The sequence below is a fragment of the Cervus elaphus genome, chromosome X (genome assembly GCF_910594005.1).
Source record: "Cervus elaphus chromosome X, mCerEla1.1, whole genome shotgun sequence".
Taxonomy (NCBI): Eukaryota; Metazoa; Chordata; class Mammalia; order Artiodactyla; family Cervidae; genus Cervus; species Cervus elaphus.
In genome coordinates, this window is record NC_057848.1 from 162195586 (window position 1) to 162209314 (window position 13729).

The window sequence follows — 13729 nt, forward strand, 5'->3', positions numbered from 1 at the left end:
GTCAGGGAAGATGGCCTCCTGTTTGACAGGTGGGAGCCCAACACTTAAGAGGAAGGGACACAACTGAAAGTTCGAAAAGGGAGGCCTAGAACTTGACCAATAAGATAAGTTCTCAAGAAGATATAACCTAAGACAAAAATGGAGGGAAAAAATAGCAGCTCATTTCAGTATAATGAAAGGCCTAAGAATGAGAAACCCTGAAGAGGTGTCACTTGACTAGATTATTTTTCATTTATTATTATAGTAGCAAATAGAAGTAAGAAAAAAAATCACACTGGATTTCACATGATTTTTATTGAGCAGTTTGTCTCACTACAGAGAACTCACAGGCCGTTAATTATGATATCGGAGTAAGAAGCTGGGCAGCAAACACGGCTACCATATGTCATCTGGTTCCTCATGGGAAAAGGCTGCAAAACTAAATTAGGGAAAGACAAAAATTTTTTTAATCTGTTATATTCTTGTCAAGTTTATTCTGTGATCTATCATGTTCTCATTCCTTTCCTGTGGGGTTTCTGCCCTTGCTCATGATTTTTATCAGTAATTTGACAGGTTAATAAAATGCAATAGATTTTTTTTTGAAGTCAGTCATTTTGACTGATTCAGTTACAGGCAGACTCAAATATCTGAACATTCCCCTAGCTGAGAATGAACCAGCAATATGATAAATGGTTTGCATAAGAACACAATGTTGGGGACACCATACCTTTCATCTTTGTCACTAGATGGCAGCGTGTCCAATTGTGAGCTCTCTCTGAACACCTTTTTGGAACTCTGACACAACGAGGCGGGGGGAGAGGAATTTTGCAATTAGATATATATTCAAAACTTTATGATTTCTCTAAGAACTGTTTTTGAAATATATAAGTAATTGAGTCTATAAAAGCAGTGACTTTTAAACATGACATTCAGCAAGCACATCAGAATAAGCTACCTGGAAGGTATTCTCAACATAGTACCTTAGACTTAGATAAAATATTACTGTCTCAGAACTAACTAACTCATTCATTATTCAATCATAGAGCTTTCATTTATTTCTTGTTCTGAAAATAATAAGATATCCCAACTTTTACAAACTGACAAATCAAAACTTTTTCAATCTTTTACTCAAACAAAAGCCATGATTTGTCAGGAGTGTCAGATATTGAAAAGGCTGGAACTCTATGTGACCTTCAGATTCTCTATGCTTTTCCCTCTGTCTCCAATGGAGACAGCAGATCTTTATCACAAGGTTTTCAAGTAAACCAGGACTTCCCTGGTGGCTCTGACGGTAAAGCGTCTGCCTACAATGTGGGATATCCAGGTTCGATCCCTGGGTCGGGAAGATCCCCTGGAGAAGGAAATGGCAACCCACTCCAGTACTCTTGCCTGGAAAATCCCATGGACGGAGAAGCGTTCTAGGCTACTGTCCATGGGGTTGCAAAGAGTCGGACACGACTGAGCCACTTCAGTTTCAAGTAAAACACAGAAGCCCTCAGCATTCCCCACCCACAGACGCCCGTCCACAGCATCAGCACCTTATCCGTGGTGTCCTGGTCTGGATTCTGTTGCAGGATTTTCATGTATTTCTCTAGAGGATTTTCACCACAAACAGATTTAGATTTGTCTTTCATTTCCTGAACACTTGATTCGTATTCTTTTTCAATTTCCAACTTCAATGATTCTTCAATTAGCCTCTGAAACAGATGGGTACCAAAATAGGAACTATACCTCTTTTAGAACTTCTAAGGGTTGAAAAACACAGTATTGTAATCCTGATCCTTTACCTACAACCTGCATGCCAGAGAACTGTTTTTTAATTGAAGTCACTGCTACCATCAAAGGGGCACAAGTGAAGTGGCCTGAGTAATCTGGGACCAGCCTAAGGGCCAGGAGCACATCAAAGAAAAGAGGACAGGGGAGCCCTGAAGCAAGAGGCTCTTTTTTTAACCTCATTTACAATGAGAAAATCAACTGCAAAACAAGGTCCTCCTCAATCATGAGCCTGTTTTCAGGACCAGATGAGGATGCACGGGACTGGGCTGGCCCTCTACCCTGAACCAGAAGGCCTGTGTGCTCCACAGCTGTCCTCAGGCCGCCTAAGGCTGGTTCACTTCCCCACTCCTCCTAGGACTTGGAGACACAGGGGACTCCCTCTCCCACCAGCATCACTACCCTCTCCTGCTCCAGCTTCTCAAGTTCTCGCCGCTCCCTCTGCAGAGTTTCCCGCCACTCGCTCTGCCTCTGCTCTTGCCCCTGCCTTCGTTCCCTCGCCTGCTGTTCTCGGAGTTTTTCTTCTTCCTTCTGTTCTCCAAGTGATTTCTGGTTGACACCTAATGGGACAGAAAATAAAGAACAAATAGCTTCTGGCAGCAGATTTTTCAGACAAACATGGGATGGGTATGCAGGGGTTTGGCTGAGCCCCAGGGAGACGGTGCAACTGTCAGCCGCCTCTGCTGGCCTCTAAGCCCTCAGCCCCAGACCTGGCAGCACACCCTGCGCACCTCTCGTGTCCCCAGCCCCTCCTTCCTCACCGAGGGGAGCCTTGTATTTCTGCCTCTGCATCTGGTTCTGAGCCCGCCGGATCCTTAGCATTCTGACCCGATCATTTGTCCCCATTTATTCCCACAGCATTATGGTCACTACCCCCACACTACTTCCACAGGGGTGCAAGAGTCTCCTGCCCAGAGCAGGACAAAACCACCAACCACCCTCCCCTCCCTGCTCAGGCCACCTGGCCATCACTCCATTCCCTCCAGGCGGATCCCTCCCTGGGGTTTGGGGCTGCCTCTGTCCCCATCATCCCCCATGTTTTCTCTTGTCCCTCTCTGGCCTCACACCAATGCTTCTACGGGGAAGTTCCCTGCCACCTGCATGTGGCAATCCCACAACGCTGGCTTCCTTTGCCGAGCTCACTCTACGCTCTGTCCACCAACCTCCAGGGCTTCGGGCTCCCACCTCTCCTCGTCCTGCTGCTGCAGTGAGGGTCCTGACCACCCTTCACCGAGAGTACCAACACCACAGTCTCTGCACTCCCTGACACCAGTCTCTCAGCCTTCAAGCCTGTATGCTTCCTTAGCACCAGTCACCTCCCAAAGAGAAGGGAGGGAGGCACTGAGCGCTGTCTCTGCTCCGGTCGAGTCCAGACCATGGCAGCCAAGGCCCCGACAACTGGTCTTTTCCTATCAGACTGACTTCCTCCACCATCACCATCACTTTTGCACATCCGACCTCCACACACACACACCCCCGGCACGTTCACTATCACCTGACTCCAGCTGCTCTTCTCTGCCCCCGCCTTTGCTCCCACAGTCTCCCCAACTCGACGTGCTCCCTCCCCATCTCTCCCCGGGGACTCCCCCCTCCTACCAGGTGAGCCCCCACCCTAGTGTACCCCGGTACCCCCACAGGGGCAGGGAACCTCTCCAGTGCCTGCCTTGCCCACAATGGCGTGCATCTATTTCCGTTCCTTCTGGCACGGCCCAGGCTTCATTTGCTGACTCCTGAGAGCCCACAGCTCAAGTCCCTGTACCTCATGGTTCAATCACCTTCCAACCCCGCTGATGCTTGTGTGACCTTTCTCCTCCAGCCCTGGCTGAAAAACCTCATCTCTGACCCACGCTACCCCCTACCCCCAACAGTGTGCAGAAACAGACGAATTCTCTAGTTCACCAGAGGACTCTGAATCTCTGTGCCGGGCCCTCGTTCCACGCCACCAATGGGAGACAACACAGGCTTGTCTGGCCCTTGATCCTGGCCATGAACCTGACTACCGGAGGCAGCCAGTACTCATTTCCACAGGCAGAAAGGCAATCTTCTGCTCGTTCCTGGGGGAGAAGGGTCACTCCTGAATGGTGCAGCCACACTTCTGAATACTCATTTTAGAAGACCTTATTATACTATCTAGTACCTCTCAGAGGCAGAACACCTATCTCCTCAGTTGGTTTCTCTTACTCTGATATTTTTATTACCATCTCCTCCAGATGGCTGCCACCATCCCTACTGACTACCCATCTGACTGGGGCTCCTTGGTGATGGCTTGCTGACCATCCCCTCCTCTACAACCTGCCCACCCTGAGAAGCTCCACAAAGCAGGGGCTGCTTGACTGCAGGATGCCCAGCCCCCGGGAAAGTGCCTGGCATAGAAAAAGCTCTTGAGCAAGCCATCCTGAATGGATGTTTTCCACAGTGATTTACACTGGACTCAGCAAAATCAACCCTCTCACAATCTTTCTTCCGTCAGCAATTCTTCCTGTTCCTGAGTACGGTGACTTCACACTGCCTACAAGAGGCTTTGCACAGCTTTGGGGGAGGATGGTTTTACTAGTAGGTGGTTTTACTTGAGGAAGGGTGTGTACAATGCTTCAACACTTTGGTCCAAGGAGAGAAAAGGACCTGTCCACTGGCCAAGGCCTGAACTGCTTCCACACACTGGTGAGGGAAGGGGGAGTCTGCAGAAGAGACAGGAAGAGAAAGTGGGCCAGATGGGAGGGAAGGATATAATGACCACTTTTCTTTCAGGGTCATCACTGTTTTGAAGACTAAAATATAACAGGTTAACCATCCTAACTTTTTAAGGTATGAAGGAAGCAAACAGATAGAAAGAAAGCAATATGAAATGTTATTATTGACATACCTCGTTAGTTAAAACAGAGGAAAACTCACCCGAGTACTGAAACGAGATGGGCCTGGTGGGTACAGGGGCTGTAGCGCCGTCCACATGAGGCATGTCGCCAGCATGATGGAGGCCATCTCTCTCGAACTGCCTTGGCACACTCCGTCCATCTATAAGAAGTGCAAGTGAATCTCCCCTAGCCCTCAGCAGCAGCAGGAGAAGAGAGGGTGGGGATAACTCCTTGCTGAGCACTGAAGTTTCAGACAAAGCAACTGGACCAGCCCTTTACTTACAGGGTTCCAGGAACTCACTGGAATCACTCGCCAATGTATCTGCTTCTTAAAGCATTCTTAGGAGATTCATTGACAAATTTGATTTGTTACCCAGGAGGGAAATCAGTCTAGTGACAGCAGAATTCATCTGGCTTGGCGAAAAGCATCTGAAGTCTATTTCAATAGCAGTGATTTAACATAGTTAATGAAGTTGGTTCCAAGATTTCATAAAATATACTAAGCCCTTTCATTTCCCTGTTCAAAGTACTAGACATTCAGACTTGAGGATGGAGTGCTCAAGGCAAAACTATAGGTTAACGCACAAATATAAAAACTTTCTGGGGGATGGGATCAAGATGGTGGAGGAGTAGGTCATGGTCATGTGGGTCACCTTCTCCCACAAACACATGTGTATGTGGAATGATTCTCACTACTACGAAAACATCAACTAAACACCTCAGACTTAACAGAAGGGCAAGAAAAACTCTAGGTAACTGGGTAGAATGGAAGAAAAAAAAAAAAAAGAAAGGAATTGGGAGTGGACCTGCACCCGTGTGAGGGAACTGTGAAAAAGGAAAGGTTTCCACACCCTGTGAGCTGAGGCTCAGCCTTCAGAGGTCAGAACCTGGGAGACAGCCTGAGGGCTAGAGTGTGGTATGCCACAACCAAAGGAGTACGGCAAGAACCTGGATCAGCCAGGTTGTTCATGGGGTCACAAAGAATTGCACATGACTTAGTGACTGAACAACAACTGACGGATACCTAGGTTGTTTCAAGTTTCCGGCTATTATGAATAAAGCTTCTACAGCCAAAAAAAAAAAAAAAAGACTCGGTAACCCAGAAAGAACCTCAGAGCTGGTTGACACTACATTCCTATTGTTTAGTGAAGCAGTAGGCTCTGAGGTTGAACAATCTAAGGCAGGACCAAAGCCAGGACAACAATTTCTAGTCTCTTAAGCTAATACTCTTTAATCTCCTTTCTGTAACTAAGGAAGGTATTTCTAAATCTGAGGCAATTGATGGAATCACTATAATTCAAAAAGTCACTTAACATGTTCACATTCCATAAAAGGGGGGGGAAGCAAATTTTAAGAAGTCACTTACTTTAAATCTGAGGCAATCCTAACCTTCACAAAGTAAGGATTCATTTACAAGCTTCATTTACCCCATGAACAGTATGAAAAGGCAAAAAGATATGACACTAAAACATGAACTCCCCAGGTTGATAGCTGCCCAATATGCTACTGGAGAAGAATGGAGAAATAACTCTAGAAAGAATGAAGTGACAGGGTCAAAGCAAAAACACCACCCAATTGTGGACATGACTGGTGACGGAAGTAAAGTCTGATGTTGTAAAGAACAATATTGCATAGGAACCTAGAATGTTAGGTCCATGAATCAAGGTAAATTGGAAGTGATCAAACAGGAGATAGCAAGAGTGAACATCGACATTTTAGGAATCAGTGAAGTAAAATGGGCTGGAATGGGTGAATTTAACTCAGATGACCATTATATTTACTACTGTGGGCAAGAATCCCTTAGAAGAAATGGAGTACCCCTCATAGTTGACGAGAGTCCAAAATGCAGTACTTGGGTGCAATCTCAAAAACGACAGAATGATCTCTGTTCGTTTCCAAGGCAAACCATCCAATATCACCGTAATCCAAGTCTATGTCCCAACCACTAATGCCGAAGAAGCTGAAGTCGAACAGTTCTATGAAGACATACAAGACTTTCTAGAACTAACACCCAAAAAAGATGTCCTCTTCATTACAGGGGACTGGAATGCAAAACTAGGAAGTCAAGAGATACCCGGAGTAACAGGCAAATTTGGCCTTGGAGTACAAAATGAAGCAGGGCAAAGGCTAACAGAGTTTTGCCAAGAGAACGCACTGGTCATAGCAAATACCCTCTTCCAACAACACAAGAGAAGACTCTATACATGGACATCACCAGATGGTCAATACTGAAATCAGACTGATTATATTCTTTGCAGTCAAAGATGGAGAAGCTCTATACCATCAGAAAAAATAAGACCAGGAGCTGACTGTAGCTCAGATCATGAACTCCTTATTGCCAAATTCAGACTTAAATTGAAGAAAGTAGGAAAAACCACTAGACCATTCAGGTATGATCTAAATCAAATCCCTTACAGTTATACAGTGGAAATGACAAGTAGATTCAAGGGATCAGATCTGATAGACAGAGTGCCTGAAGAACTATGGACAGAGGTTCGTGATATTGTACAGGAGGCAGTGCTCAAGGCTATCCCCAAGAAAAAGAAATGCAAAAAGGCAAAATGGTTGTCTGAGGAGGCCTTACAAATAGCTGAGAAAAGAGAAGCTAAAGGCAAAGGAGAAAAGGAAAGATATACCCATTTGTATACAGAGTTCCAAAGAATAGCAAGGAGAGAGAAGAAAGCCTTCCTTGGTTATGAATGCAAAGAAATAGAGGAAAACAATAGAATGGGAAAGACTAGAGATCTCATCAAGAAAATTGGAGATACCAAGGGAAAATTTCACACAAAGATGGGAACAATAAATTATTGGACAGAAATAGTATGGACCTAACAGTAGCAGAAGATATTAAGAAAAGGTGACAAGAATACATAGAAGATCTATACAAAAAAGATCTTCATGACCCAGATAACCATGATGGTATGATCACTCACCTAGAGCCAGACATCTTGGAATGCAAAGTCAAGTGGGCCTTAGGAAGCATCACTTTGAACAAAGCTAGTGGAGATGATGGTATTCCAGTTGAGCTATTTCAAATCCTAAAAGATAATGCTGTGAAAGTGCTGCACTCAATATGCAAACAAATTTGGAAAACTCAGCAGTGGCCACAAGATTGGAAAAGGTCAGTTTTCAATGCAATCCTAAAGAAAGGCAATACCAGGGAATGCTCAAACTATTGCACAATAGCACTCATCTCACATGCTAGCAAAGTAATGCTTAAAATTCTCCAAGCCAAGCTTCAACAGTACGTGAACTGTGAGCTTCCAGATGTTCATGCTGGATTTGGAAAAGGCAGAGGAACCAGAGATCAAATTGCCAACAACCACTGGATCACTGAAAAAGCAAGGGAATTCCAGAAAAACACCTACTTCTGCTTTATTGACTATGCCAAAGCCTTTGACTGTGTGAATCACAACAAACTGGAAAACTCTGAAAGAGATGGGAATACCAGACCACCTTACCTGCCTCCTGCGAAATCTGTATGCAGGTTAAGAAGCAAGAGTTAGAACTGGTCATGGAACAATAGACCGGTTCCAAATTGGGAAAGGAGTATATCAAAGCTGTATATTATCACCCTGCTTATTTAACTTATATGCAGAGTAAGTGAAAGTGAAGTCGCTCAGTCATGTCCGACTCTGTGACCCCGTGGACTGTAGCCAACCAGGCTCCTCAGTCCATGGAATTTTCCAGGCAAGAGTACTGGAGTGGGTTGCCATTTCCTTCTCCAGGGGATCTTCCTGACCCAGGGATTGAACCCAGGTCTGCCACACTGCAGGCAGACACTTTTACTGTCTGAGCCACTATATCATGCGAAATGCCATGTTTGATGAAACACAAGCTGGAATCAAGATTCCTGGGAGGAATAGCAATAACCTCAGGTATGCAGATGACATCACCCTTATGGCAGAAAGCAAAGAGGAACTAAAGAGCCTCTTGATGAAAATGAAAGAGGAGAGTGAAAAAGCTGGTTTAAACTCAACATTCAAGAAACTAAGATCATGGCTTCTGGTCCCATCACTTCATGACAAATAGATGGGGAAACTATGGAAACTGTAACAGACTTTAATTTTTTGGGCCCCCAAAATCACTGCAGATGGTGACTGCAGCCATGAAATTAAGGCACTTCCTCCTTGGAAGAAAAGTTATGAACAACCTACACAGCATATTAAGAAGCAGAGACATTACTTTGCCAACAAAGGACCATCTAGTCAAAGCTATGGTTTTTCCAGTAGTCACATATGCATATGAGAGTTGGACTATAAAGAAAGCTGAGTGCTGAAGAATTGATGCTTTTGAGCTGTGGTATTGGAGAAGACTTTTGAGAGTCCCTTGGACTGCAAGGAGATCAAACCAGTCAATCCTAAAGGAAATCAATCCTGAATATTCATTGGATGAACTGATGCTGAAGCTGAAGCTCCAATACTTTGGCCACCTGATGCAAAGAACTGACTCATTGGAAAAGACCCTGATTCTGGGCAAGATTGAAGGCAGGAGGAGAAGGGGACTACAGAGGATGAGATGGTTGGATGGCATTACTGACTCGATGGACAAGAGTTTGAGCAATCTCCAGGAGTTGGTGATGGACAGGGAAGCCTGGCAAGCTGCAGTCCATGAGGTCACCAAGAGTTGGACACAACTGAGCGACTGAACTGACACGCTTAGCTCTGATTTGCAATTGTTGTTTTTCAGTCCCTAAGTCATGTCTGACTATTTGTGAACCCATGGACAGCAGCACACCAGGCTTCCCTGTCCTTCACTATCTCCTGGAGTGTGTTCAACTCATGTCCGTTAAGTGGGTGATGTCATCCAACCATCTCATCCTTTGTCACACGCTTCTCTTCCTGCCCTCAGTCTTTCCCTAAGTTTGCAATTTAGTTATCCTGAAATTTTTAACAATGGAACTGAGAACCTAAAAATCTTCCGGATACAAAAACATGGTACTATACCTGTATCACTGATTTTATCAGAAAATAAAAATGTATTACTTTGTAACTGCTTTGCATTTTGTAACAATTGGTATGTTTTGCCAAAACGTTTTACATTTTGAAACAAGTTCTTCATATAAAAGCAAGTATTAATATTTAAACTTACATTCAAAAGATGGTTCAAATTCCTCATTATCCTTAAAAACGAGCTTGTCTGGATTTGAACATTCACTTTTGTGTTGAAGTTCTGTAGGTCTTTGATAAAGACTGGATGGGAAGAATAAAATTCAAGAATGTGAAGTTTAATAATGTAAGACACAAGAGCAGAAGGTGATGAAAAGCCTTTTGTGACTTGAGAAAATGCTTTAGAAAATTAATTTCTCGTGGACACATAGTGAATGGGAGCTACTCTGCACTGGGCGCTCTCCATGCACCAGACATCATTCCAAACCATTAATATGCATTAACTCAGTCACTCTTCCACATTGCCTCATGCCATGAGTTGGGTACTACCATTGTTAATAAGGAATATCCTGGCACTCTCAAAGCGGTTCCGAGGAGGAATTTTTATTTAAAGAACTTGAAAAATTTTTCAAAAAGCTCTTTATACCATTACCATGAGCCAGCTGAAGATGCCATGCATCACAGTGCCCTAACTCAGCCCACATGTGTCCTGCCTCTCTTTTTGGCTTTAACCCAGAAGGACCATTATGAAAAAAAAAAAAAACTACTTTAGGACCAGACAAGCACCTGTGCTAGTTTTCAACTTTGTACAGTAGATGAGCATCAACATACAGATGCCCAGGCCTGAGCCCAGAGAGGAGGAGTCAGAATCTCCCACCATGGGGACTGGGCACAGGTAGGAGGCCCACCCTGGACTTGAATCCCACCTGCTGCCCACCCCCGCCCCCAAGCTTCTCGATACAGCCACCCCATTGTGCTTCAGCCCGTGTATCCTAAGACTCACTACCACTTTTGAATTTATTTTAACGATTGACACTGTGGAACCTTATTTGCTTATATTTAAATCCCTAAATATTTGTAAGTGACTTCTTAATGATGTACAAAACTATTTAACGTTTACAGTGAATTGGTTTGCATTTGCAAATTTTTTATGTCTGTTTTATCTTTATAAACCAAGTCTATTCATGGAACTATGAAGATGCTTATTAACACCCAAGTACATACACTATAGGGCTTCCCTGGTAGCTCAGTTGGTAAAGAATCCACCTGCAATGCAGGAAACCCCAGTTCAATTCCTGAGTTGGGAAGATCCGCTGGAGAAGGGATAGGCTACCCACTCCAGCATTCTTGGGCTTCCCTTGTGGCTCAGCTGGTAAAGAATCTGCCTGCAATGCAGGAGATCTGGGTTTGATTCCTGGGTTGGGAAGATCCCCTGGAGAAGGGAAAGGCTACCCTCTCCAGTCTTCTGGCCTGGATAATTCCATGGACTGTATAATCCATGGGGTCACAAAGAGTCAGACACAACTGAGAGACCTTCACATATACACTATACATCAAGTTTAGCAAACAAGTAGAATTTTTTTTTCCTCCAGGCAATAATTCAAATGATTCTCAGAGATGATGCATCTTATAATCTGATTGCAAATTCTATCCTGCCACATGGTCTTTAACATTACCTAAAAAAACGGAGCCAGTCCTGGCTGAGACCACAGGAAGCTAACCAGCCTCAGCAGAGGCCTGGCAGAGAACGAGGTACTTACCCGGCCTTCTGCTCCAGAGGGCTGGACAGTGAGTGCACAGAGAGGTTGTGCCTGGACTCGGCAGGCGAAGGCTGTGGCTTTCTGTCGGGACAGGTGGCAGTCACAGTGGATCGGCCCAGACCTACGCGGCAGGAGGAACCAGGACAAGCACGTTACAGATTGTGTGGAGAAGATGGCAGTGCAGCTTCTAAAGATTTCTACCACTTTGAAAATGTCTTCGATCATCTTTGCAAGCAGTAGGGTATGTGAAAATCATCCACAGAACTAACAATTCAGGCATGAAAATGAAACTTCAGTGATAACAAGAGAATACATGAAACTAACCAGCAGCCAAGGAAAAGCCACAGTCACTCTCTGAAAACCTCCACGTGCCAAGCAAAATGCCGGCACTTGACCCTCCATCCTATGGCCTCCACACTACCTGTAACCTGGGGTGGAGGAGCCATGGTTTCCCAGGAGCCCACAGTTCAGAGGCTCCCATGACTCCCAGTTTATCAGCCTCCAGCTGCACTGTTACCCAGAGGAGACGGGGGATGAGGAGCAACCGACCCCCGTCCAGAGCATCCACAGGCCTGTATCCATAGCTCACCTTCTAGGTACATTTCACTATCAAGGCTTCTCGATTTGGGGAGTGGCGTGGAGGAGAGCCGTCTGGAGGCTACGCTCTTCTGTGACCTTGAGGCCATGCTGCTGGGCACCTCGGACACCTCGCTCTCGTCCCCTCCGCGCGTGCTCACTGGAGGCTGCTGAGAGGTGACTCTGGTGTCCACAAACACACACCTCTCGGGAACAGCTGCAGTGATGTTCTTGAGAGTTCCCGGCAGACGCAGCAGGGGTGGGCTCCTGGCTGCCAAGCGGCTCTTGGCAGGGCACTGACTGACCCTTTGATGGTAGCTCTGGAAAGCTTTTTCCAGGCGCTCTGCCTCCTGCTCCAGCTCTCTCACCCTTACCTTGGTACTGGCTACAAACTCGAGGTCGGAATCAGGGGAACTCCCCTCTGCGCTGGCATTTGGGTATTTGGGGATCCGCGGTGCAACTGGGCCTGCTGTCACCTCCTCTTGTCTCAGAGGATTTTTCAAGAAATCCCCACTGATGTCGCCATCACGAGGCACCACCCTGGTGCTCATTAACCCGCTGATGGAGCGATTCAGCAGACAGTGCTTCGGGTTGCGGTACACTTCGTTCTCTAGCGCTGCAGGTCACAAACAGAGAGTGTGAGACACAAAGGGAAAAGGTGGAGAACCAAACTGAAATGTTTCAGCAATTTTTAGTTGAAAAATCAACTAGCACATTAAACAGTTTGTGGCGTGTGATCAAGATGCTGGAGTAGTAAGAAGTGAAGCTCACCTCCACCCACAAATACATCAACAAACAATACATCTATGTGTGGAATGATTCTCACAGAATATCTACTGAATACTGGCAGAAGACCTCAGACCTCCGAAAGGGCAAGGAAATCTCCATAGAACCAGGTAGGACAAAAGGGGGGAAGAAAAGGCAAGGAAGAAGTTGGGACAGGATCTGTATCCTCAGGAGGGTGCTACAAAAGAGACAAGGTTCCTGTACCCCACGAGATCAGCCAAGATGGAGGTGAGCTCCAGAGCCTTGGGGGAGAATGCAGCCTTTGGTATGCAGCAGCTGGGAGGGAGAAACCTGCACAAAAGGTCAGCACCACTGCCCTATACTCCCCAGCCCGAGACATGTGTCCACCCAGGCAGGCAGAAGCTGGGTGCTGAAGCTCACACTTCGGAAATCAGACCCAGGGAGAGGGCTAGGGTGGGCTGTGTGGAAACAGCCTGAAGGGGCTGGAGTCTGGAGCGGTCGCTCCTGAGGGTGTACATGAAGGAAGCTTGGGTCGCCTTAGAGGCCAGGTGCTACTGATGGTTGGGGTGTGTGAGGGGAGTGGTGGGACACACCACTGCAGCCTTTTCTGCTGTGCACACTCTCAGGTGGCATCACACGGCCTACAGGAGTTCCAAGAGGGGTCACGAGCAGCAGCAACCGCCACCTGCGTGCCACAGGCTTCAGGATCTGTTCTGAGCCTCTGCTGTGACCTACTCCCTACCTCAGGCTACAGAACCAGTCTCGAATGGCCACCACTGCCGCCCTTCTGGGCTCCAGGAGTGGTCTCAAGCCACCAACGATCCCATCACCTGTTCTGGGAGTGTGTGAGATCCTCCACCAAAGCTGAGAACCTCAGGACTGGGCACCAGCCACCACATCTGCACACCCTGATTATAAGGGGGATAATGACCATGGCTAGCACACGCTGAGTAAAGAGGTCACAGGCATCCATACCAAAAACAGTATGCCAAACACACACTAAACCCACAGAAGCTACACAGTGATGCTTCCACATATAAATAGTCCCCCAAGACCACAGTAGATAATTTCTCTTCTGTAAGTTTGGGAGAGAAAATTACGTAAAATGAAGAAGAGGAACCATTCCCAGTTAAAAGACCAAGACAATTCCCCT

The 13729-nt window shown here is 46.1% G+C and overlaps 1 protein-coding gene across 5 annotated transcripts in view; it reads right to left on the reverse strand.

Annotated features, from left to right (window-relative positions):
* Positions 1-275: 275 nt before the first annotated feature.
* The window catches only part of OFD1 (OFD1 centriole and centriolar satellite protein), a 63028-nt gene continuing 49574 nt past the window's right edge, over positions 276-13729 (reverse strand). For 4 of the 5 annotated variants that reach the window (XM_043896772.1, XM_043896771.1, XM_043896770.1 and 1 more), the window contains 8 exons: positions 11843-12445; positions 11254-11374; positions 9696-9796; positions 4645-4764; positions 2155-2312; positions 1518-1676; positions 707-774; positions 276-418 (listed from right to left, as the gene is read on the reverse strand). In XM_043896772.1, the coding sequence (XP_043752707.1) occupies positions 376-418; positions 707-774; positions 1518-1676; positions 2155-2312; positions 4645-4764; positions 9696-9796; positions 11254-11374; positions 11843-12445 (1373 nt within the window). In that variant the 3' untranslated portion in view covers positions 276-375. The remainder of the gene's footprint in view (positions 419-706; positions 775-1517; positions 1677-2154; positions 2313-4644; positions 4765-9695; positions 9797-11253; positions 11375-11842; positions 12446-13729) is intronic. The other variant, XM_043896773.1, reaches the window with a different exon arrangement.